Source organism: Apteryx rowi, unplaced genomic scaffold (genome assembly GCF_003343035.1).
Source record: "Apteryx rowi isolate R43461 unplaced genomic scaffold, aptRow1 scaffold_28, whole genome shotgun sequence".
Classification (NCBI taxonomy): Eukaryota; Metazoa; Chordata; class Aves; order Apterygiformes; family Apterygidae; genus Apteryx; species Apteryx rowi.
The window spans coordinates 518,958-545,785 of NW_020449196.1; the positions used below are offsets into that span (position 1 = coordinate 518,958).

Sequence of the window (26,828 nt, forward strand, 5' to 3'; positions counted from 1 at the left end):
GTTACAAGTTGAGAAAGAACATACTCATTTCCAGCACTATATATTCTATTTGCAATCTGAAAGTCCAGTCAGAATCCATCAGAGATACAGGTCCTGCAACGTTCATTTAAGTTATTAACTCAGTTAACAACTTGCAGGTGGATGAATCGGCAGAGAACTTCTCTGAGTGACCTACTGCTGCATCAACTCCACAAGGGCAATATGAGCAAAAACTGGGAAATAATTACTAAAAAAGAGTAAGCCAAAAGGATTGTGAATACAAACACRGAACAGATTTATAGAGCAATTGGTTCTCTTTCTGATTTTAGTATTTAAAATACTGTAAGCAGTAAACACTATCATTACTAGATCATCCAAATACTTCAAAATCTGTGACCTTTTGATTTCAGAGTATTATTCTCAAAGCCCAACATGAGGGACAAAGCAACTAGGATTTGGGTCAGAGGCAAATGCCCCAAAATATTTCAAACTTTGGATCCATGGCAGGCTGCATCTACCTTGAAAAACTGAGACTATTCATTTTCCATGGGTGAGAACAACAATAAAACCTACAGCATAGGAAAAATGTTCACTTGCTGAATGTTATGGGAGTGCTCACTGGTATGAGGCCATTCAATAACAAAATGAATTCTGGGCACAACATCATCTCCAGTGCTCTAAGTGGAAAAGCATTGAATCTGAATAATGCTTTAAGTGATGCTTACAAAGGAAGACAAAACCACTAACTATGTACTGCGTTATGTAAATTCTTTCATCTGAAATGCAGCAGCCTATTCTCTTGCATTCTGTACTGAGGTTAAAACCTCAAATGGCTGTAACATGCCATCACCACCACGAGGCAGCAGTATTAAGCAACATTTTTGTCTGAGGATGTGTTGGCTTGCTTTAAATAACTGAATGTTATTCAGTTATTTGGAGATTAAACAGACTATTTCCAACAGTGGTTAGAAGGCTTTGAGTTTGCAGATTCAAATTTACAAAACTGCTTCCTAAGTTGCTCTTTCTCCCACTCTCATGCACACACTCTGCTTAGGCCAAATTTCAAAGTGGTATTGCATCACACTTACAAAAACTGAATGTGTTCAATTTTGGAAGCCCCTAAAGAATTGCCAGGCATAGTACATAAAACCAAAAAATTTACACCAGACCTCCATCCACTGTTTACGTGCATAAACTGGGTCTCTTCTAATTTAATGTTTAAAGGCTTGACTCTAACTTTAGAATTTTTTCTTTACTTTACATAATACACAATACATTCAGTATAGAACACCAGCACTCTTTTGGCTAAGATTTATTTTAAGGTGTAAAAAATGTTTTCGCTTCAATCAATACTACATCTCTTCTAACCAAATTAGAAAAATATGAGCAAAAAATGTAGTAAGTTACTACACTAAAAATCATTCAGCTACTTACATTCCAAATTGAAAAGTAACTTGCAAAATGTAAATGTTGTTTATATGCTTGCTTATTGTAATGTAATAATTGTGGGCAGCAACATTTAGAGAGCCAAGACTGGTAAATCACAATAAACTGACAGAAGGATTGCAGGCATTTGCATTCATTTTGAACATGAACAGAATGTTGATTAGGGCTTGCTAGAATACAGTAATTCCATCTGCAAAATATTTCAAGCTTTCGACATTTCTTTCCATTCCCATACATGTAAGATAACAAATGGCTTCAGACTGCATATTTTATAAAAACAGAGAGGGTCTTTCTCTTCCCCTCCATCCCAGAGAAATAAACACAGCACTCAACATGAATATGAAACATGCAAGCTTAGACCTCTATTTTGATCAGTTTGGGGTGGGTTCAAACCTGAATTCCCCTCCATTCTGAGTGAATTCCTTAATCATATGTATATTTTATGGTTTCTCTAAACTTTTCCTTCTTCCTTTTCTCTCTCCCCATTCCAGAAATTTCATTTTAGATTGTTTTTGAGGTCCAGGATGAAGTCATTCATTAAAGCTAATATATTTCCCCCAAAAGGTTGTTATATTTAGTTAGGATATTTCAGGTATGAAAAACAGCACCAAAAAAAACCCATCTAAGTATCATACAGGCTACCTTCATACTTCGAGTTCATCTCTAAGTGCTCATTTAAAACAAGCATCTTGTCATAAAAATCCACGTAACAACCCCCCCCCCAGAAGTTAAAAAAACTCAGAAAACAAATTCTATGCTGTTAACCGCCAGAGTACCACTAGAGAATGCTGAAACTTTTCTTAGAACAACTCAGATCATACAAACATTGGATCAGTGCCTGTCACTCAGTGAGGTAAGCACCACTCAAATTAGTATGCTGAATATACAGACATTTTCAGGGTTAAAGCTTTAACTCCTGAGCTTGGAGGAAACTTGGAAAGGTTACTATAATATTCCACACCTAAATGGATATTTTTTGCAACTTCTTCTGAAGGTCTGAAATGCCAGACAGTGCCACGGAGTACTGGTTTACAGTTTGATACAGGGTATAATTCTCATTTCTGAAACAGATGCTTACCAGATTTCCTGTGTAGACTGCGCAGCGTGCAGCTTCTTACCCTGAGTAGTTTCCAACTGTTCTCTTAACATCTGACACAAACAGTATTTCGTATTGGTATAGTGATTATCGTATCTCACTGCCTGAAGGAGAGAGACAAAATACATAAAAATATACCAAAGGAATGCATATGTAATCATCACATGTTTCTTGATGAATTTCAGAACTATTTTGGAAGTGCAAAGCACAACCTATGGATTTCTCAAAAACATATTCAAGACCACTCAGGAATGGGAGCATAATCTGACTGTTTGGGCACATTTTCAGGAGAAGAAGTTTAACTTATTTATATACTTATAAAGAAAGAGTTGGCCAATTCACAGAATTGACTAGTGATGAAGTGCTGTTTCAGAAAGTAACTAGTTTATGTCTGTCCAAACTTTCAAAAACAAATCTGAATTGATGCCATGATCAAAGTCACAAAAGACCAATTCATTTCCTATTATTTCATTTAACATATTATATTCTGAATAATCCAGCAATAATAGATGACTCAATCAATGGAGCTATTACCACAATACAACATTATGTGACTGACAAATCCTTCCCTTTGTTTCCCTGCTGTTTAAAATTCTTGATAATTTTTGTGATAAGCAATTAGTTGCTAAAAATGAATCTAGCAAGATATCAAATATGTAATATTCCTTCACTTTTCTGTTACTTTCACTGACACAGCATCAATAGGATGGCCTATGGATCATTAGCTTTGAAAATTCTTACACATTTTTAGATAACCCTGTAAGCCTCCTAAATGTTTCCAAAAAGCTAGCTTTAAAAGGTAGGGTACATAAGAAAGAACGATCAGGAAAAACTGTTTTCCAAATATGGATTTCTGAAAACTGTTTGGTGAACAAAATAAAATAAGGAAAGTGGAGACAATCTGCAAGACTTGCATCTTATGCAGTATGTTAAAACATCACCAGAGTCTATGCCTTTGAAATTAGGAGGATTTAAGATACTGTAGTAAGATTTGGATTAACATTTCTAAACAGTGTTAACTTTGAGTAAAATCTTCCAATAAACATACGTATTTGATGTAATCTTGCATGACTTTCCTCAAGGGGAAAAGACCCTCTTTTCTGAAGATAGATGGGTTCCACATGGCAGCACGAGCTATCATTACCGATGAGGCAGCTGTTGCTTTCTGGAAGGTCTCAATGTCCATATATTCCCTGATGAAGTCATGAGATCCTCCACTGCAAATGAACATCACCGTTATGATCAAGGAAGTCTTATTTGATATGACTTGTACTTTAACAGAGCCTTGTATTTTCAAATGTGATGTTACATTATTAATGGTGGTCCAATTTATTTAGGAGATTATCTCCCATCTAACCAAATGAATAAGGCTGAGCGTTATTAGCAACGGCTGATTAAAATATTGATTATGTATAAATTTTTTCATTATCTGCATACTTCTCTTAAAAATAGCCCTCTATTTTTAAGAGGAAAGAATATAGCTTGTGTAAAATGAGCCTTTATACCATTTTTAGTGGATTGGTCCCAGAATAAATCACTTCCATGCTGTTTGAAAATGACGCTTTGTAGTTATTTCCAGTGCTGTAACCTTCAATTGCATGCTAATGCTATTGGCACAAGTGATACTGAAAACAGGTTTAATCTGGATAGCATCATTCCATTTTTGCTCTGGCACTAACATATGGAGAGTAACTACAGATCAGTCATAAAGCACTTCAAAGTTAAAATAAGTTTGTACTGCCTCTGCTTTCAAGTCAGCAAATCAGGTGCTTTTGTGAGCAAAAAGAACATTTAAAACACATTTTCTTTCTCCCAAAGTTTCCCTTTATAATTCTTTTTAAAAGTAAAATAAAACTAGGACTGCAAGCTTTGACTGTATCCCTTTAAAAGTAAAATCACTGCTAAATTCAAAACAAAAGAAAGCTACATAATTTAGAAATAGTAAATTACTTTAAAACTGGACATTTAGATTGTGAAGACAGCACAAGAAAGCTTCCTGCAGTTCTGAGAGATGATTCCAGGAGCACAGTACCATTTTAGAAATCACAGCATGAAAGTATGAATTCAAATTTTGTTTCCCCCACTTTTTTTTTTTTTTTTTGGCACATCTACTTTTTATTCTTCATTCTTGTGTATTTGCTGACCAAGCTTGAGGTACGGTGGTTAAAATTCTAAGGAACAACTCAAGATTTAGGCAAAAAAGTTACACTGTGGATCAACTACATTTAATAAGCACAACTCTAAGCTGCACCTCTAAATTTCTATAGGGAGGCAAAAGTCCCACAAAGTGGTTTTAAACAATCAATCATATCCTTTCTTTAGAGAGGAACTGGGATTTAGGATTGAAAAAATAGTACTGAAGAGGTTATTTCAGCACATGGGGAGACTTGCAAAGAAGTAAACTGATATACTGATTAATTACAAGCAATTTATCAAAAATAAATTTCTCATATTTTTGTATTTTAATTGCATACTTCTCCTACATCATGGAAAATAGTTAGCTTCATCTTTTATCCAGGAAAACACAGGATTCATTGCAATGTATAAACACTAAATCTTGCTTGATTTTTGAATTTCGTGTTGTTTAAAAATTTATTTTGAAAAGTGGATAAACCACTGAAAAGTGGGTGAGCAAAGGTTATCAGCATGAAATACACCTTTTGTCCAGTAGAAAAACAGGTTTTCTAAGATCAAAACTTCGACTTTCAATGTATTTTCTGCACAGAAGTGTGAGGAGGAAGGTGGCTCTTAAATTCTTGATTCAAGCATATGGTTTGCTGAGATTCAGCTTTTCCATTGAAATTCAAGATCAGTGAGGAGAAAACTTTATTTAAGGACACTGCTTCTCTGGACAAGAGGCGATTCTCCACCAATAAACAGTTTAAGCATCTAAAGGTGCTGATCAGAAAGATACAGAAAATATATATTTCAGGACAGTTTCTTGTTTTCATTACATCTACTTCTGAAATTGTTCTTTAAAATAAATTGTTTGTGGTTACATTCTTCTGAGTTCTTTGTTCTACTATCACAGTTATTGAAGGATACAAGCTGACAGACTCAGTGGAAGCATGTCCGTATGCCTGGAGGCTAAGGAAGTCTTAGTGAAAAGCTCCGGCAACAGTACATGACACTGTTTTTGAGCAGTGGCACAGGTGATCTCTAATGTGCAAGTGACCAAGATACACAGTGGTAGGGTCACCTGTCACTGCACATGGCTTAAAAACACAGAGAATTCTGCTGTTAGATGCGGTCTGAAACAACTTGCCTAGGATAGATTGTGACACACAAAAAGCAACAGTTTTTGAACATTTATGGAATTTTTAAATTAAAATTGAGACACAGTGATATTTCATAAGACCAACTTCTATCACTACTACCTCCATTTAGATTTGATCTTCAGTAATAGGTAACATTGCATTTGCCCTACACGAAGGACCTTCTTTTTCCTGCACTTGCATATTTTTGCTCTAGTTGGATTTCATAGGCCTGTCTGCTGTAAGGTATACGCATCTTGCAATAAACAGCTTAACCAGTCCAACTTACTTTGCTATTACTGGAATGGAGACTGCTTCAGATATGGCTTTGATCACATCACAGTGGACAGGGTGCTGAGGCCTCTCCTCCTTCTTCCTTTCCAACAAAGATAAAGACAAGATCAAAGATTTCCTATGGAATTTGTACACATCTAGGTCACAGCAGCCATCATTCAAGGATTATTTTGACATATGTATTTTCCCTCAATTACGTTATATGCTTGATATAAATTTTTTTTTTACAATAGAATTATTTCATATCAAATACATTTAAAAAAAACATTGTTACTGTAATTCCATATCCAGATAAAGCAGTGTTTTTTAGATATGGAAGGTGAAGTTTTACACATCACACAATTCAGATTGAACTTTGTCACTATACTATCTAGTGCAAGGTAGATTTAGTTTTATTTCATCTTTACTGAGACTACAGTTTTGGAAAAATAGCAGCACAAAAGTTTAATTCCCTAATTACTGGCCTGATTTTCTAAAACACTGTTTTAGCCAGCAGTTGAAATCAGAACCACATGTTAACAGTAGAGCATACCCTAGTCATATCTTACTGTGCTTCGTTTGTCAGAAAACTATAATAAAAATGCAACAGTCTTTCTTTCCTGAAATACATTTACCTTCCATGGACTGCAATGGCAGCGATACCAGTTTTCTCTATTCTCTTTACCAGATTCACAGTGTCCTCAACCTAAGGGATAAAAGAGAATGACCTGATTTTAGTTCAAAGGAAAAAAAAAAAATACCACATGATCACTGCACAAACAAATGAAAGAAGCCTTTTCCTTCATCAAGAGGCATACAATTCCTGTATTTCAACAGTAATTTCCAACATACATACCTCTTCAATATATACTTCAATGAAAGAACTACATATTGTGGCAAAAATAGCATATAAAATTCCAAACAATCCATTTTCAATACTTTCCCCTAAGAAATCATAGATTAAGAACTTTCTTGAGCCAGGGAATATAATACTTTCTAGTAGGAGAATATTTTCCAACAAGTTTTTAGATTGCCTTTTGAAAGTGATAGATAACACTTGTTTTGCATGTCCTCTCTAATGCCTACTCCATAAACTGTAATTAAAATGCATCTTGGATAGATGATTAAGAGGATGCCTTCTGAAGTCAACCTCACATGTAATCATGCATCCATAAATATTCCTCTCAGATATGTCTTTAAAAAGTTCACTAGTGTCTAAAGAATTTGAATGGTATTCATACATGACCAATTGATCAAAAGATACAGTGGGAAAGGAAAAGCTCCCAATATTTCTTCAGGAAGTAAAACGCTGTTAACAAAAGGCAGAAAGAAATTTTGTACTCTGCAGGATTAGCCTGCTATATGTAGCTCTGCAGCTTTTGGCAGGGGAATAAAAAAATGAAAAAAGAAAAAAAAAAAAAGAGGCCAATTTTCAAAGCTGGAGAGTGATCTGTGGCTCATCAGAAAATAGCACATTCAGTCTTTGAAAAAATGTAACATCTACCAGCTTGCCTGGACAGAGAGATAAAGCTCACCTGCTGTTCTGATGGAAGACATGCTATGCAAAAGCAGCTTGAAACAAAAAGGAAGAGACTCTAGGATAGTTGTAGAAAATAGAAAGGAGAGGTGCCAGTTCTTTGATTTAATGGTATTAGGCACCACTTTGAAAACAAAATGATCTTTTCACACAGACTTCATTTGTTCATACAATAGTTTTAAGTGGATGGATAAGTGATTTTTGAACAATAGCTAGTTACAGTTCATCCACCTACAGAAGCAGTTCATTCACAATCACAGTAACTATGCAGGTAATTAAATACACATTCGCAAAATAATCAGTGATTAAAAGAGAAGACAAAACAACTTCTGGAGCTTTAAAAGATATGTAGAGAATTCAACTGAAAAGAAAATCTGATAAGAAACTACAGCAGCTATAACAAATGAATCCATATATTTTTATTATATTCTTAATAGTTACATTTTAGAAAAATATTGACAATACAAAATACAACCACTTGGGCAAAACAACAGTCCTACCACAATTTTGTTTAAACGCTATTTTTCCAAAACAAACTTTTAAATTAAGAAAAAAAAGGTTTGTTTTTACTATTCCCAAGTTTTCTCCCTATTCATAGAAATATTTTCTTTGCATATAAGGAATATGTCAAAAAAGTCACTCTGTTGCACATTTCAGAGAAGTAGAGATGAAATGAAGGACTATAACAAACTATCCAGAAAAGAGTCATTCTAAAATTGTGATGAAGAGGTTGCTCTTGAGAATGAAAATGATGAATCTCATTGCATAAGCTAGCAACTGTACTGCTGCAATCTATCAAAAGCTTTCCAAAAAGGCTGCAAAAGTTGTTTTACATGTGTAATATTATTGCTGTCTTTGCACATACAGTAAATAAGGAGTCAAGTAAAGCAAAATCTGCTAGATCTGTAGAATACAAGTAGTTTATACAGCACAGGTAGTTTCTTTCATAAACACAATTTCATCTGTGAAATCTTTATTGTTACCATGAACCTCGGAAGTTGGAGAAGTAATTTTAGGGCTTGGTCTTCTCCTCTTGGTTAAACTTCCAGAGGACTGTCCAAAAATTCAAAGTTCATCACATTGTGCTTATCTACACATGATATTACTCACAATCAATTCTACATGTAGCAGTCTTATTCTAGAATAAGAGTGCCTTTTTTCCTTTTTATTTTCATTTAGTGCTTGTCCACTTTGGGATTAGCTCAGCAGGTTAGGATAAACAGAACTAGGATACTTTTACTACAGAACTCCACATTTGGAGTTCATCAGACACGTGCAGACATTTAATGTTTTGTTTTTTCTTAAGCTTTTAAATTAGAGCGAAGAATCTAAGTTTGGCATCCCAAACAGAAATTATAATTCCAAATACTATTCCAAAATAACAGGTCTAAAATGTCGCTAAATTAGGATGCCATATATACTAACTGATTTTAAATTACAAAAGTAAACTTAAAAATAAAATACTTTAGCATAATGATTTATGTTCTTACTGAGGGCAAAATGCGGATTTTGCAGGTTACTGGTTTACAAATTCCTTTAACAAGAGTAGTCAGTATCTGAAAAAAACAAAAGAAAATTGTCATCACAAAAGTGACATGAATAAAGCTGTCCTTCCTTCTCTCCTGAATACACAAAGAAATTAGAATAATATAATGCTAATTATTGTACCTCTATAAAGTATCTTACATGCTAGAGGAACACACACAGTCTATAATTGAGTACATAATTCATTTTATCTGAGAGATATGAACCTGTTTCTAGTCTAAGCTATTTTTATTTCCACTCCTTTTTTGATTTTAACTGGATTTTTGTAGAGCAATTAACTGCTGAAGTTTTAACACTGCTTTTACAATTTGCTGAGGTGACTAGTAAATTTTGTCCTTTCCAAAAAGAAGGGCAAAAATTTTTCATTTTCATACAACTGTCTTCCTAGTTTTCTCGTATTTGAGTTCCAAGTTGCTTACGAAAACTAAATGTAATTACTCATTAAAAAGAGCTTTTTTTAAAGAGAAGAAAGCCTTCAAAATGGAAAAAACGACAGAGGAAAAAATCAAGCATCAATGCCAGTGAATCTTCTAAAAGAAAGCAAAAACTGTAAACTGAATTCCATGCTTAACACAAAGCACATTTTATTCATTAAAACAAACTCCGAATAAGCAGAGAAAGAGGCAGTTGTCAGTTTAACCATTTAAAAACTGAACTAGGGAAAGAATCTCCTTTTCACAGGATGAATTTAAACCCAAGAGACCATATTTAAACCAAAGAGGCATGTAATGGATCTAAATCAATATAGGACTACAAACTGACTAACCATAGCTTATTGGAAAATGATACCAGAAATCCAATAGCTCTCTAAACAAGAGAGTGGAAACCAGCTGATCCTGACTATTATTAGAAAAATACTGTGTTTTTCAACTGTTTCTTTGAGATATTATCATGCATGTGTTTTCATTCTAAGTCCACTTCCTTTGTATAATATAGCTGGAACTGCAAGTAAATTGTTTCATTCAGACTCGTGTATACTAAGAAACTTAAATTTTGTTTAACATTACTGTACTTATTAGGTTACCAATACAGAAATGAGCTTTTATAGACAGCATTCTCAAGTGCTTATACTTAGGACAATCGACAAGTAAATGAGTGTTGCCTTGCACTGCCAGACTACTCAAATCATTTCTCAGTGGTGTTTTTTTTTAAATAAAATAGTAACATCCAAGAAAATTATCTCAAAAACTAATACTTCTCTTCAGTATTTTTAATTTCAATTAATTCATTTTTGCATATAAAACAGATTGAAATGACTTCATTTTCCACCAAACACCTCCACTGTAATATTTTTCTGGTAATACCATCATAAACAAACCTTATTATAGGTTCTAAGTATCAGCCTCATTAAGGATTCCAATGTGAGAACCAAGTCTTACACTTTACCATGTGAAAAGCTTGTAGCTATAATTTTGGGTGTTTTCTCAGGCTCTAAGTTAGTTACCTCCCTTGCAGTGGCTAAAAGTAATTTTTGTGCCTATGATTTCCTGCCTATTAACACTTGGAGTTGAAAAGAGTGATTGTAAGTTTTTGAACCATCAAGTTCCCTGCTCTTCTGAAGAACATCAAAGCAAAATGCAATGGTGGTAGGGGAGAAGAGAAATTATTAACAATCATCTTTCCAACTGCCTCTCATTCCTACAAGAGGTATTTTTGCTGGATTTACTTCCAGCCTGCTAAATATTTTCCTCTCAATTTGCATTCCTAAAATTTTTCTTTCAGCCTTCATCACCTCATGCATCATCCATTACAATTCAATTCCTGCTAGTATCCTTCGCCTCACCTACTGGATGTACCACCATATAGGCCTCAAAAGATTGGGTTCTGGTTCCAGTTCTGTTGCCTGTATTGCTAACTGACTTTATGCAGATAACACTTATCTGATCCTGCTTTCTCTTTTGGAAAATAGAGATAATGATACAGACCTTCTCTAAAAATGTTTTAAGATAGAGACTTTCCCTTTGGCTGATGAGAGTAATAAATAGGTCTGGTCTATTCCATTTAAACTCTTGCCTGGCATGAGTGGATACTATCCACTTGCTTGACAGATGTTCCTTCCAGCCTGTTTCCTGACTTTTGAAGATTGTCTTCAAAAGGGAGATGAAATGGAGAACTTAATTTTCAGAAAGAATCCCAGCAACTCTTTCTTTACCCCATCATCACATTTTGTTCAGCATTACTCTGGAGATCTACATGCAACATACTTCTCCTGACATTAAGGAAAAGAGAAGCCCACCATCCAGACATCAACCAAGTAAGAATTACATACATATGCTTTGAAGACCTACATGGCATTCAAAAGTCATTGAATGACACTGGTTTTCACATGGAACACTAATGTAAAACACATCAGCCAGGACTGGTAAGCTGTCACATAATTAAGGGAGAACTGTGGTTGAGATTGACAGCAGTTACACTAAGGCTACACAGCAGCTCTCTCAGAGCTCTAACATGTATGCCATTAAAAACTGCAAAACTACTTGAAGGCTGTACCATGTTTATCACAAATTATCCTTTGGTATGATTAATAACGCTTCAAGTTGAAGAATGGTCAGTTCATACAGTTGGTTGACACTGCGGCTCTTGGTGTCAGGAGATTCTTACATTTGGCAAAAGGTTAACACAGGGTGATGGCTTTAACTGTGATGACATGCCGTTCTAATGGCATATCCCCAGAGAATGATGAATGACACAGAACAATCTGTTTTCCTGTTTGAGCTTACGATGAAGGGTAACTAAGCAATGGATCAGCTTGTGGGAACTAGAGAAGTCTGATTATCCTGCAAAGCTGAATGGCATTATCACAGTAAGAAGAAGGGTTTACAGAAGAAAGGCTGTCTCATCATCTTAGAAGGGAAAGGTGTGAACTGCAGAGGTCAAAAGTGACAAGCTGTCATTCAGAAAAAGTGTCATGTAGAGGAGTGCAGAAATTCTAGTCTCTTCAAAAGACTGACCTATACCAAAGAACCCTTAATACAAAGCACACTCAAAAGTGATCTAGAAATAGGGAGAGAAATGCATATGGTATGTAGTGTTTAGTCCAGATCTGCATACATTGGATAGTGCATGAAATAAAGAATGACTGCCTTGAAACATTTGCCATTGTGCACCACGATTCAGTTATTACTGAGAGGTGAACTCTTAACTAGAATTGCCCTCAAGAACTCTGAAAAAGGATACAGCAAGTGACTAAAAGCTGAGAGGAAGCAAGACTAAGTTCACAATCTACTATCTGAACTATGAAGTCTCACCTCTTAAAAAAGAGAGAAAATAAAAGAATTATATGCTGAGAATGTGCCTGGATACCCAGAGCAATGTCTGGATTCTGTTTAATCTCTGGAGGCTTATAAGCCTTTAGGAATATATATATAACTCCTCCCTCTGCAAATATAGCACCACATTGTGAAAGTTTTAAAACTGAAAAGGACGACAGTAGCAATTTCATAGTCCAGGCAATGACAAGAACTACTAAATCAGGAATATAATTTGTGCTTAATTTTAACATTCAAAACTGATTATTCCACTCTTTTACAAATCTGTCCTCTATGCATTCATTCCTGCTTCTAATAGAGCCACTACTTGAGCCCTGTACATTATATTTTCCAAGGCACTTTAAGACCCACAAGGTGATACTTACAGACTCTATTTTGTCAGGATCAGATAGCAGTGCTGCTCCCATACCTCCCTGGGAAAATATAAAGAAACTGTTACACTCTAGAAACATGAAAAATGCAAACACATTCGGCAACTAATAGCAGACCACAGCAAAAGTACAGTCTTAAGAAAAAAAAAATTAATGTAGGAAAAAGGCAGAATCTGAAATGCAGGAATGTAAGTCAACACTTTGGTGAAATAACACTTTTCCTAGAATTATATCAGAATAATTAAGCAGTAACTCAGGACATCAACTTGCTACTGCTATTTTCGGGATCAGACAGAATTTCAAAAAGCTGTTTTTAGCAACTATAATCATCTGTTTTCTACTCATTAAGTGACAGCAGAACGGATGTGTTGTTTTAGCATTACACACTGTGTTTGAGAGGTCTTGATGTCAGTAGTTTCTGTCATTACACTATAAACCTAGAAAAACAGTCTAATGCAAATTAAGTGGCTATATAAAACAGGAATTCTGAATACTGTAATAATTTTATTTAATAATCTGGCTGTTCTTTCTGTGCTATCTCATCTACACGCGTAGATCTTGAGGCCAACAGGCAACCATAAGAAATAAGTTCAGATAAGTATGAACTTGTTTGACCCAATATTACTGTCAGAAATTAACTATACACCAGCATTTGAATTTTTGATATTTCATCCCAGTACAGAATGAATCTTTTGGTGTTCTGTTCTTAATTATGATTTCTGTGGAAAGATAAAATCATTTTTCATGTAATTAGCTACAGTACAAAATAAAATAGTAAAGGCTAAAGAAAACATCACTGGAAATATCACTAAACCATTATGAATTTAATGACATGTCCTCTGCATGACTACAGTTTCTAGTTAATACCACTTTATCTCAAAAGTTATCTGGAAAAAAAAGAGAGCAAGTCCAGAAACAGCTGAACTTAACTATGTAGAAACATTTATATGACACAAAAAGGCTTCGGAACAAGGGGAAATTAAAATTTGAGTTTAAAAAGAACACCAACGATCTGTTTTCACCATATGCCATTTACTTTGTCATTTTCAGAAGTTATCATTGAAACAAAAAAGTTAATGGATTAAAACAGAAAAACCCTAGAAATGTATGTGGTAATACTATTCACAAGTCACATCAGATAAAATACATTAGAAGAAATTTAAGTCATTGTTTTCCAGAGTGCAAGCCAACCTACAAAACTAAAAGTGGTGAAATAAGAAATGTCCCCTATAAATTGATCCAGGCTATGCCTTTCTTGCGCCATCTCCTGGAACATTCTGTATTGCCAGATCCAGGCTGATCCTAGACCATTAAAGTGAAAATACTAGATATCTAAAAGGTGTCCAACATTCTTATTCTCATCACATGCTCCAAAGGAAACGCAATCTTTGTGATGGGAAAACAACAGTTATTAGGACCCTTTGGTTCTTCTGTTCCAAAACTCCAAGATGCAAATCTGTCCTCCTTCTATCTCATTACAGCATCATGGCCTAAAATAAACCCTTTTCCTTTTCAAGTAGTTTTATCATGAGAAATGTTCCATTACTGGAAGATACAATCCATTTAGACACAAGCATTCTTCTCCCTTGGCTGAAAAAGGAGGATGAGATGCTCTGTGGAGTAGGGTCTGGACAGTGTCGTGGTATCGTGCAAGGTACGGGCTTGTTCAGCAGTGTCAGCTTCGGCCTTTACTATTCCCTGTTTCAACAACATTGCTTTCAAACACCAAATATCTCATTTCAATTGGCTATGTCTATTCATGCACCAGTTACAATAAACTGCCACAAAAATTCTGTTTTTTTTCTACTGCCAAAGGGGAAGGAAGAAAAAGATTCACTTAGTCCACAGGCCATCTGGATTGATGCTTGGAAGCAGGGCAGATCTCAAGCTACCATTTACATTTGCCCCTGTGCTTTAGTAAGAGGACAGTAAAAAGCTTCCAAATATAACAGAAGGCCTAAGACACAACTAGGAAGTTGAAAGTATTGCCTATAAGGATATATTAGTTTTTCTGTTTAAAGGGTGAAGTTATATCACAGTTATTTATGACAGAACTTGTTCCAAAGCTAGAAATGCCAATACTACAAAGAGATGAGGACAGAAAGTTTACAGGCAACAACCAGGCTTCTCCACTGGAATGAAGTTTTGAGTCTTCTGAGCTGAACGATGAGACACAATGGGCACAAACTGAAACACGGGAAATTCCGCTTGAATATAAGAAAACACTTCTTTACTGTAAGAGTGGTTGAACACTGGAACAGGCTGCCCAGAGAGACTGGGGAGTCTCCACCCTTGCAGATCTTCAAAACCAGCTGAACATGCTCCTGGGCAACTAGGCTCTAGCTGACCCTGCTTGAGGAGGGGGGTTGGACCAGACATCTCCAGATATCCCTTCCAACCTCAACTACTCCCTTATTCTTTGAAGTTCTTTTCCTTTGACAATAACCACAAATTTTCTCTAGCTATTTCTGCACAAACATCTGATATAAAGATGAAGCAACATGGCCTAATTTATTTATTTATACTTTATTTATACACTAATTGGCTTAACAGGGCTAACAGTCGGTTGGACTAATCTGTTTTAGCCATAAATGATACAGGACTAGCTTAGTTTGCATATGCTTGCCTAAAGATAGAGTTTTAACTGATCCACTCTCCTCCTAGTTAAAACTGATCCATACTTGAACTCAGCATTGTAAAGTTGTTGTGAATGTTTACTTGCTCAGACACTGAACTGAAATACCTATTTTTTCTAAGACTAAGCAGAACGTATTTCACTCATCCAACAAATTAGCAACCTCAAGAAAAACATAAAACTAAATTCTGTAAGGCAGGATAAAATGAAGTTTTGAGTGCAGCATACAACACAGCCTGTCAGAATTTTCAGAATTCTAAATAAGTTTAGTTTTAACTTTGTACAATAATACAATTTAACAACCTTACTAAGGTGCATTCTTACTAAGGTGTCTTCTCAGTATTCAGCAATTGTCTTGAAAGAAAATCCAATCACCGCTTGCTCAGTGCTAAATGTCCACACTAACCTTTGCTTACAAACATCATAGATGCCTACCCACTGAAGGATATGATAGGTTTAATTACATGATCGGCCCTATTCTTAAGTGAGATTTCTATCATACTAGGTTATTTTACTGGACTAGGGCCATGACACCTTCAAGACACTGCTGTTTATCACAAAGACGAACAGAAGTATAGCCGCATAAAGTTTCACTACTTCAGTTTGTTCAACCCAGAAAAGCAGAACATGTATTTTGCACTCCATGCCTCTAAGGAAGAAAAAGTTTATATAAGAGTAATTGAAATCCACTTACCTTAGTAGAATATTCTTTTGGGCAGCCCATGTTAATATCAATACCAGCTACATCACTCTCCCTGAAAGAAACAAAATGAACAACAAAAATGTATTTCATCATGTTAGAACAAGAAGCATGAAATACTCGTCTTGCCAGGAAGCCTGTTTCATTGTCATGGGGCTTAAATGACAATTTAAGGTTAAATTTCTATCTGAACTTCCAAATTTTTAGCTTCTCACTTATTTAAGTTATGTACCTGTTTTAATGGTGGTCTGAACACCTGTCTGTCCACAAGTTTCAACTGCCAGTGCTGTGTGAAGGCTGCCATCACTGATCTAAAATATATTTGTACGGGATTAAGTCATATTCACCATATGTGAATATATCCACCACAGTAAATTCACCACTGTCACTAAAGCTAGTCATCTTAGTTTTCATCTATTTAAAATGGCAACTTTTTAAATTAAAAAAACACCTTTCAAAAGGTTTGAGAAGCACTTTTCATTTTTGCACAATACTTTATTGAGGGCTTCAAATCACAAAGAATAAAAGAGATTTTTAGGCATATTGGTCTTATTTCCAGGTATTGCAATACCCAGAGAAATTACAGATTGGAGAGATCAAGGACACACTGACTGCTCTAGTGAACAGCCAGCAATCCCAGCAAAGAAATTGTGCAGCAGCTGCTTTGAGAAAAAATTACTTTAAATAGAAGTTGCAGTACAGACAGTTTACATCATTATACCATTGGCTTTCTGCTGTGCAGCTCCTGCAACACTTTGACATACAGAATTTTTCTTGACTCTGTTAAAGGTCCTATCAAGACCTGTCTTGACCCTCTCCTAATCATTATATTTTGTCTTCCAGGATAATTCCTTTGTACAAAAAACTCAAACGCAGGGTAGAAAAGGGTGGGGGGAGGAGACGACTTACACAAGCTTAGCTACTGCCAACGCTCTTTCAGCATCTGCTGAACCCTGTTAGTGAAAGAAGAGTATATAGTTACAAAATAGTATCAAGTGAATAAAAACTGTGTTCACTTGCAGGTGTGTGTAACTGTATTTGCTCTAAACACTTAGTACACATAATTACAAAGTGACAGAGACCCATTCACAGCACAACAGATAGCAAAAACATTTAGCTAAAGCATGTATTAAGTTAACCACTGAATGACAATATGTGAGGCAGAAATGGACCTTGAGAGGTCAGTCCACTTTCTTACCCTAGAGCAGTATCAAATGTTCTTAGCCCCTTAGATATTTATTTATCCTGTTCTTAAGAAGCTCCACTGACAAGGACTCTACAGCCTCTACAAGAAACCTCTTCTGGTATTGTTMTTACTATTGAAAAGGGTCCTTTCCAGTGTCTAATGCAGTCTGCACCGCTTTTCCCCTCATTATCTCATCCTACAGCCAGTGGACTGAAAGAACATATTATCACCCCTTTCTCTCTAGCAGCCTTTAATTATTTGTGCAATGTTAATACACACACAGATCCTCTCTTATCTAGACTAAAGAATGCCATTGCTTTTAGTCTTTTGAGTGAGACTGTTCACAGTGCAAGATTTAAGAGTATGACCAAACATCAGTGTAATTTAGTTTTGGTACCTGTATATTTGGAATTTTAGCAAAGATATCTGTTAAGAAAACAAGGGGCTTTCATAGAGCACATGATTGATTCTAATCACCTCTTCTGAAAACAGCTGTATAGAGAATTTTTAATTTAGCTTGCCAGCTACATGCATACAAATAGACTAGAATTTCTGCAACACACTTGGTGTGAAATTATATCTCCACCTGAAACATCTGAGAATGGCTAATCTGCAATACAGACAGCTATTTAGACTTCGTTAAACCATGTAGTGCTGGCAACATTAATCTATGTTATTATCAGAAGAGTACCTCCTGTTGGTTTCTTACCATCTGAAAGACAACGCAGTGTCTCTCCCTTTCACAAGTTCTGAAAACAACTCTTTCATTAGGTGCAACAAAGTCCACTGTTTCGAGTACTTCTATATGAAATGAGAAACAGATAAAACAGAAAAAATAACATACAAATGTAATCATAAAGGAAGCCACATGATTATATAACTTGCATATAAATAAAATGCTAGAAATAACAAGACCCTGCCTGCTACATGTCCTTTCTTGAACATCGCTGCTTCCCTCCCATAGTACCCCTTAAGCATCCCCCAGCCTGTTTGGTGGACAAGCAATACCACCAGAACAAGTCTGAAGATTAATCACCTGGTCCATCTTTGGGAAGGGAGAGGAGCGGAAAGTGGATTTGTAGTTGACTTCTCTTTCCCCATAGGGAAGAGAAGTCTCATCCCACTCAGCTGTTGTAAGCTTTGTGGAGGTCTCGAAGACACCCTTGTAAGAACTAGTCTGTGAAAAATCAAGTTAGGCCAGATATAGTCAATGGACCTCAAGTTAAGGAAAGAATGGCAAAACTGCAGATATCTTGTTTCCTTATCACAGTAGACTAAAAAGTGTGTATATTATGACCTCACAAACATTTTGAAGACTCATGTTTGAAAACTGTCTCCACTGCAGTGAAATTAATTGATTTCTTGGACATCATCAAACTTTTCTGGAAAAACTGCAAGGCTTTAAAGCTAATACTAGTAGCTCAGTTCAGGAAATTAGATTTTATATTAGCACATATACCTGCAAAAACCCTTCTTCTGCAAAAACAAGGGGTTTTTTGGTTTGTTTATTCGTCATTATGATGGCATACAAAGACATCAGAGAAGGAGAAGCTGGAGCTTGTATAAAGATACAGAGTTTGAGGAGAGTTATCTGTTAATCACAATTTCCTTGCTTGTCTTTGTAACCACATAAAACAAAAAGCTTTAACATTTTAAGCAATATACTGTAATTTTAATGTCCTGTCTATTCCACTTACTATTTTCTTTCACCTACTGTCAATAAGCATGATGTTGAAACATTAGTAATATTTTCCAACACTGATCCCATTTTTCTTAATAAAATGAGAAACAGATAATTCTACGAGCTAGAACTATAAAGTCTTTCACTTTACAAGGCCTATATTTGCCCATTCAGTGACCTGACTGACCTCTGTCAAAGAGTTAAAAATGAAACTCATTGAATCCTTGTAATTCAACTAATTCAGCAGCATATTTTTTCTGTCCTGTGCAAGTATTTTAATAGGTTACAATATATCAGATACATTAGCAAATCTTAGTTTTCTGTTTTTTATATTCCTTTGAGCTAGATTATATTCCTCTAATTTGCTTCTTTCTAATTCAGGGAGAACAGCCTAATTCAACTACACTTTTTCTTAGAGCAGATCCATTTTGCTTTCAGTAGGCTGAATGTGACCTGGACAAAGGGACAGAGTGTACCCTCAGCAAGTTTGCTCATGATACAAAACTGGGAGGAGTGATTGATACACCAGACTGTTGTGCTGCCATTCAGAGGGACCTCAACAGGCTGGAGAAATGAGCCAAAAGGAATCTTATGAAGTTTAGCAAAGGRAATTGCCAAGTTCTCCACCTGGGGAGGAATAACGCAATGCACCRGTACAGGCTGGGGGCTGACCTGCTGGAAAGAAGCTCTGCAGAGAAGGACCTGGGAGTCCTGGTGGACAAGTTGACCATGAGCCAGCAATATGCCCTTGTGGCCAAGAAGGCCAATGGTATCCTGGGGTGCATTAGGAAGAGCATTGCCAGCAGGTCAAGGGGGGTGATCCTGCCCCTCTACTCAGCCCTGGTGAGGCCACACTTGGAGTGCTGTGTCCAGTTCTGGGCTCTCTAACTCAAGAGAGACATGGAGCTACTGGAGCAAGTCCAGCAAAGGGCTACTAAAATGATTAAGGGACTGGAGCATCCCTCTTACAAGAAAAGGCTGAGAGAGCTGAGACTCTTCAGCCTGGAGAAGGCTGAGGGGGGATATTATCAAATGTGCGTATATACCTGAAGGGAGGGTGTCAAGAGGATGGGGCCAGGCTCTTTTCAGTGATGCCCAATGGTATGCTGAGAGGCAAAGGGCACAAACTGAAACGCAGGAAGGTCTGTCTGAATGTAAGGAAAAGGGTTTTTTTACTGTGAGGGTTACAGAACACTGGAACAGGTTGCCCAGAGAGGTTATGGAGTCTCCATCCTTGGAGATATTCAAAAGCCATCTGGACATGGTCCTGGGCAACGTGCTCTAGGTGACCCTGCTCGACCAGGGGGGTTGGACAAGCCGCTCTCCAGAGGTCCCTTCCAACCTCAACCATTCTGTGATTCTGTGAACAGCATAAGCTTCAAGCAAAGAATTCCCCTTCTTCTGTCTTCACCTTGCTTTGCAAAATGCCCTTAGATACTAAAAGAATGCCAGAATAATCAACAAAACACTGTGCCAGTTGCCACAGGAACTGACCCAGAGAGTTTGGAGTTGCAACTGAAGGTTAGTGGACAATACTGAGAGGTTTAAGTGGCTTAGTAAGAATTTACTACAGCCTGAAAGCTTGAAAACAATTGTGCATCTAAAAGGAACATTTTGACTATTACTGTTTGCTGCAAAATGTAATGTAAACTTCCAGCCAATAATTTGTTAATACAAAGACCAGCAAATTTCAAAGTTAAGTTGGAATGTCAATAAATTTGGTTATGCAGGAGTCACTATCATGCAGTCAGCTAGCAGATACCACTTACACCATCCAAATGTTCCTTTTTATAAATACAACTAGAACAGACTGGCAGCTGGTGTTAACAATCAAAGAAATCTAACATATTAGTTTCCAGGAAAAGCAATGGGGTCCATATTTTAAAAAGAAAAAAAAGAGACTAAATGTTAACCAAAGCACACTAATGCATCACAAGAATATCTAACCTCTGTGCCACTGTAATCACCATTTTTATCTGATATCTGATGAAACTACCAATATCCCTATACTATTTTGGGGCAGATGAAGGGTCAAATGGTGCTCTGCACCCTTCACACTTCAGTTAAATTTCAGTCCTCTGTGGATAAAAATTTTTTAGATTCAAACCACATCTGCTTTTAGAATGCTCAATGAGCCCTTCCATTCTAACTTAATAGAGGCCAAGGCAATCGTCCATAGGATTATCTTAATTATAACAAAGAATAGATATCTCTGTGGGTTCTTTACATCTTTCCTTATGTCTGGCTCCCGCTTTGCTTCCTCAAACTTTCTCTGCATGTTCTTTAACACTTATGTGGATAAAATCTGAAAGCCAGATAAATCAGAGCCAAAATGCATGAGGTACTGGTAAGGACTAGATATCACTACTTTGGTTATAGATGCTGGAACTAAAAATGGATCTACCTCATGTCAGCCATCTTATTTTACTCAGACTATTCAGTAAGAAACACTAAGAAAATTCCAACTATTCTGCTGTGTGATTCCTCCACACATCAAAAAATGATAAAACATGCTTTCTTGGTCATGCTATATCACTGTTTTCTATGAATCACAGGCCCTTCAAACAACATAGAGATGGCAATTTTTAACTTTCAAAAGTACTATTCTGAAGATTACTGTTAAGAGTCCCCTTAAATTATTTCATTGATAGAATCAACCAGTTAGTGCAACCTCCAGTGGATGATCAAGCACGTATTTCAAGATGGATTCTAGCTACTTGTTTCTGAAGAAAATCAAACTAATCCCTGAATAAAACTTCTGCTTAAATACTTGTAAATCAGAAGATTAAGAACATAAGCAGTACAGCTTATCAGACCACTCAAAAAACCACAGTGAGGGGAAAGCTCATTTAACACTAAAGAATTTTAATAAGTAGCAATAAAACATATAACAGGTATTTAACATAATTATATGAATCAAGTAGTAGAGAATGGAAACATCCATTAAGTTTTTAAATTTTAAGTGCAAATAAAACACATCTTAGTTTGAAACTTCTGCTTGACACAGCTGCCTATCCTTAGCAGAACATGTTCAACAAAATGAAAGAACTACAAGGCCAATGCTGTCTATAGAATTTAATGAGTGATCTTAATCCAACAGGTTTTCAAAAGAAACTTTCCCTTTAACAGAAATCTTTTCTGAAAGAGTTCTGATATTTTTTGATCTAATATTGCCAACCTAATTTGTTCCCACAACCTTAGTCTGATGTTCCCCATTTCCCTCTTCAAACTCTTGTCTTTCTATTCCCCCTTTCTTCTATTTTGTCGCTGAAAGGGGGAAATTAGGTCTTAATATTTCAGTCTGAATCAGTTAAATAATTGTGTGTGACACATAAGAAAATAATTTTGGGATAAAAATCTTATCAGTCAAGTTTCAGATGGGTGGGCTTGTTTTAAGACTATGGGATGAGTTGCCAATCAGTACTGCATAACTACCAAGTCCTATCCACCAATGGGCAGTGCCCTCAAGGAGAACAAACGGAGGATGTCTGACTCTATGAAAAGCAATGTTAGAACCAACTCAGGGCAGACTAGAATTAATGAAGGAAAAAACTCCAGAAAAAAAGGAAATATATACTCATCTGTGTGTGTGKGGGGGGGGGGGCAGAGCTCCTAAGAAGGAAGCCTGTATGAAGATGGATTTATAAATGACTAGCCCTACACAAAGAAAAAACAGCAGATAAAACACAGTGGGTATATATGATTCTTAGTAGACAAAGACACTTTGTTTTAGACCTCTGAATTTTTACTACAGAAATCTAGAAATAGGTCAGAAACCTGTTGCTTTAGAAGACAAGCTAGAGTGAGGGAAAAGTTAGAGCAGCAAGTATGCGAAAATTCTAGATATGGTGGGGAAGGAAGGAAGACCATGTGTTAGGATCCAAAGAAGAATACCAAGCTGTCAGTTACTAATCTATTAGCCCTATCCTCCAAAAAGGTTTGTGGTTTTCCTGAGGGACATTGGCTAAACTATTGAAATCCCTTAAGAAGGGAAACTGAAGGTGGGAAACTGCAGAGCAGCAAACAGGTGTAAGGTAGGTCTTAAAAAACTTACTCTAGCATCTAGTTGCTGTTCAAGGAGGTTATATGTACTGACACCTCATTGTAATCACTATAAAATTATTTCAGAAAATTAATTATTTTTCTTTTTACTAGAATAAGAGAATGCTTAAAGATATTAACAAAAAGTGCTATACTTGCCATTTACAACCCTCTTACACTGCAGCATCTTTATGTCAATCAGCTCCTGAGAATAAAGAATAAAAATAGCTGAGTAAGTTGAAGTATGTAAGCTACCCAGTTCTTGATAATTGTCCCATTTTATTTAACAAAAATAACCATCTAGAGATACCAAATATCAGCTATAGAAAAAGAATGCAAATGAAGAGTTTAATTACACAACAATGCTCAACTAAAGCTTCAAAACATGAACAGAAAGATGAAGCGTTTATACAGTTCTAGAAGAAAAGTTTTGTTCAAACACCTGTCTAACAAGCTGGAAACTAAAAGCAGGATGAATTATCAAGAGTGGAAAGGGAAGACAACTCAATGTTACAGTGACAGGACTTCCTCAAGAATTGATCTGGATTTGTACTGGCCAAATACATAAGGGAACAAAACAATAAGATTAGGTTTTAAGATGTCATTACCTTTATCCTAAGATCTTAAGGGTTCTCTGTATTTGTTAAAAGACAAAATGAAACTTTGTGTAGAAGTTTACTGAAGAACTTAACACATATTCATAATTCTTCTAGAATTTATGGGTTTCCTTTAGAAGAAACCCAAATACCAATCTGCATATATTAGCTTAACTTCAGAGTTAAGAGGACAACATTTGAGTCCTTTTCTCAAACGTTATCTCCTTGAGTACAGGTGAGCTTTAAGTCAAACTTACTCCCCTTATTTGGCAGAGGGATACATCTTGAGCTAATATAATAGTTAGCTGCTGAAATAAGTACACAGTTGTAAATTCAACTGTTACAAAAACTGAGAAATAACTTGCCACAGTGTTAACTAACTGAAGAAATTCAGGTTACTGCAGACTCTCTATTTTGGCAAATAAGACAAGACTCAGTCTAATCTCAATCTGCTTGCATTATACTACAGATCTTACTGGAAGTGCTTTTAATTTAACTTAAAATTTTAACTAACACTCCTCATCTGGTACTGTTCATGGTAAGTTCTGAAACAGCTCTGAATTCTGAAATGTTACAGGGATAAGAGGATAAATCAGAAAATGAAGTTTAACCACACAGAACTGAAGTTATGAAACGTATTTATCTATGCTGCTCTGTTGCCAAGTAACCACAGTGTAATTGCCTAAAATATGTTTTGATTTTATATTATCTAGTCGGTTCTTAAAAATAAACACATAGTAAAGTTTCCCTGATAAAATGTATTAAGACAGAGACCTAACTGCTCTCTAACTACAAAAATTAATCCATGACAAAGGTGTCTTAGATTTCCTGTATCTTTATAACACTAGCAATGTGAAAAAGAGAAAGACAACGTAGGAGACTTTATTTTTGGTGACACAATAAAAACTGCACCAAGTTTTTGGCTAAAGGAATAACTGGCACACTAAGAGTTTTGTTACATTCTGCAACTTGTTAAGTTAATTTGAGAGCCTCTTCTTTTGAGATACTGTTTTTCTGGGATCATGGCAAGAAACGTGTGTGCAGCAAGGGGGAACGTATATGGATATACAGTTTACAGTGCTGGATTAAGCACCTTCACACACGCCATGACTTCAGTCATAAGCATAAGGTCTTTGTGGGTTGTTGTTTTTTTGTTTGTTTGTTTTTTCAAAAAAAAAAAAACCAATAATTCCTACATGACTCTCTTCACTTAATTTCCTACACAATGGTCTTGTCAAATTTGTGGTTAGTGAAACCCAGTAGCTGCTCAGTAATGAGGGTCTTGGTTACTGGCAAGAAGGATGTCTTATCCATAGACTTGGTATAAGAGATACTGGAAGCTCTCTCCATAATTTTATGTTTGTGGTTCCTCTATATATGATTTACAGTTGGCCTCTTAGAGGATTAAAATATATATATTCTGACTTAATCCAATGTAAAGGAAAGAAAAGTTCAGTATGAAAGTGGAAAACTGTCAAAAAAACTTCCCACCTTATTACCTCCAATTTTCATGACACCCAGTGATAACTGTTCTATTGGATTTTGAGATTTCTGAATCAATCAGCAATAGCCACTCTTTCAAATGGAGCAGATCAGTGATTCAACTAATTAAACTACATTTGTAATTCTAGAAGCTAGAGACAAAAGCTGACCTGTGGCCAAGAACTAGATAAAAACAGAATGTTGTCTCTCTAAGAGCTAATCTAACATCCTCTCTTTTCCCCGAAAAGAGAAGTGAGCATGAGAGAAATGACATCTAGATTCCTAAAGAATACCTGAAATGCCAGATTCTGACTGACAGTTCCTTTCAGCCCATTCTAGTGCTGCAGATCAAACATTTTCCAGAAAGGTTAGTATTTAAGTCATTAGAAAGGTCAGTATTTAAGCCACATTTACATTATATCTAATTTCACACTGAAAATTTGGCCAAGTTATATAATCACTACCAGCATCTGCATTTGAGAAAACCTAATAATATAATTGATGGGAAAACAGGAATACTGATGCACTGCAACAATAAGAACAGTAAAGACAAAGCACCTCGAGTCAGAGTCCTACCAATAATAGCTGCAGCAAACAGTAATCTCGTCTTCAAATGGTTTAAGAAAAGTGGTCAAACAGCAATGAAAGCTGCACTGCAAGATGTATGGATGCTCTGGGGTAGCACAGAAGAACTACATGGGTGACAGGGTAGGTCAGTCAAAGACTACCTTCAACGCTAGGATTCTGCTTCAAAAAGCAACAGTAGAATTTAAAGAAATTGTTATGGTGAGTGCTTTGGCTAAGTGAATGGAAATCATGAAGTAGTCTTAAAATACAGGTCTGCCATAATTTGAGCAGTGCTCAAAGGGAGATATCTCAAGTTGCAGAGATTCTCCTTTCCCTGTTTTTCTAGTGAAAGGTATACGTAAAAAGGAAAAAGTGTTACAATAAACAAATCCTTTGAATTTTTTATTAATCATGTCCTCAGATGAGACTGCTTCATCTGCTCATTCTTCATACCTCACAGTACACTATATCAGCACCATAATCCAGAGCAAGAAGACGCATTGGTAACGTTCCAACTCGCACCATTGGAGCCAGGATGCTCTTTCCTCTGAAACACAGAGGTGTGTTCACAGTCATTCCTGTTGCAGAACTATCTGAAACAGAAAATCAAAAAAAAAGGGGGGGAGTGTGGGGGGGAAGAAGTTACGAAACACCGTTTCCTCACGCTAAACGTACAGAACTTTCTTCCACGGGTGGGCGACGCTGCGTCCCGAGCAGAGCCCCCTCAGTCTGCCCGCGGTGATTCATTAGCTCGCACGCCGGCGACTCGGCCGATGCTCCCCCAGCTCTCGCGGCCCTTGGTGCCGGCTCCGCGGGTCCCGAGGGCGGCTGTGCCCCTTTCCCGGCTCAGGGACACCCCCCGCCGCACTGCCTTCCCCCGCAACGGGCGAGGAGCGCCGGGCGCGCCCTGCCAAAGCCCTTCGGGGCCGTTTTAGCTCCCTCCGTACCCGGAACAGGGGGGCGCGCAGCCGCCAGCTGAGGGGCTGCCGGCGGGGAGGGGCGGCCGCGGCGGGGAGGGGCCGCGCGCCTCAGGTAACGGCCGCGCGCGCCCCGAGGTGACGGCCGCGCGCGCGCCCCCCGCCCTCGGCGCTCACCCTCCTCGCGTGACTACGCCGCGGCTCCGGCTGGGGGGGGGGGACGGACACGGCGCCGCCGCCGCTGGTCGCG

General features: G+C 36.8%; 1 protein-coding gene across 7 annotated transcripts in view; it reads right to left on the reverse strand.

The window, feature by feature from the left end:
• DUS2 (dihydrouridine synthase 2) overlaps positions 1 to 26,798 on the reverse strand; it is a 62,790-nt gene extending 35,992 nt beyond the window's left edge. For 5 of the 7 annotated variants that reach the window (XR_003253997.1, XR_003253996.1, XR_003253995.1 and 2 more), the window contains exons 1-12: positions 26,756 to 26,798; positions 26,115 to 26,254; positions 23,176 to 23,221; positions 18,004 to 18,095; positions 17,018 to 17,061; positions 16,103 to 16,163; positions 12,768 to 12,815; positions 9,076 to 9,141; positions 6,684 to 6,754; positions 6,065 to 6,151; positions 3,570 to 3,738; positions 2,504 to 2,625 (exon numbers count right to left, since the gene is read on the reverse strand). Coding sequence is in view for 3 of the 7 variants with exons in the window: in XM_026068811.1 (XP_025924596.1) it covers positions 2,504 to 2,625; positions 3,570 to 3,738; positions 6,065 to 6,151; positions 6,684 to 6,754; positions 9,076 to 9,141; positions 12,768 to 12,815; positions 16,103 to 16,163; positions 17,018 to 17,061; positions 18,004 to 18,095; positions 23,176 to 23,221; positions 26,115 to 26,237 (929 nt within the window). In the remaining 4 variants the exon portion in view is untranslated. Of the gene's footprint in view, positions 1 to 2,503; positions 2,626 to 3,569; positions 3,739 to 6,064; positions 6,152 to 6,683; positions 6,755 to 9,075; positions 9,142 to 12,767; positions 12,816 to 16,102; positions 16,164 to 17,017; positions 17,062 to 18,003; positions 18,096 to 23,175; positions 23,222 to 26,114; positions 26,255 to 26,336; positions 26,626 to 26,755 lie in introns of those variants that run through there. The other 2 variants (XM_026068813.1, XM_026068812.1) reach the window with 2 other exon arrangements.
• Positions 26,799 to 26,828: the final 30 nt, after the last annotated feature.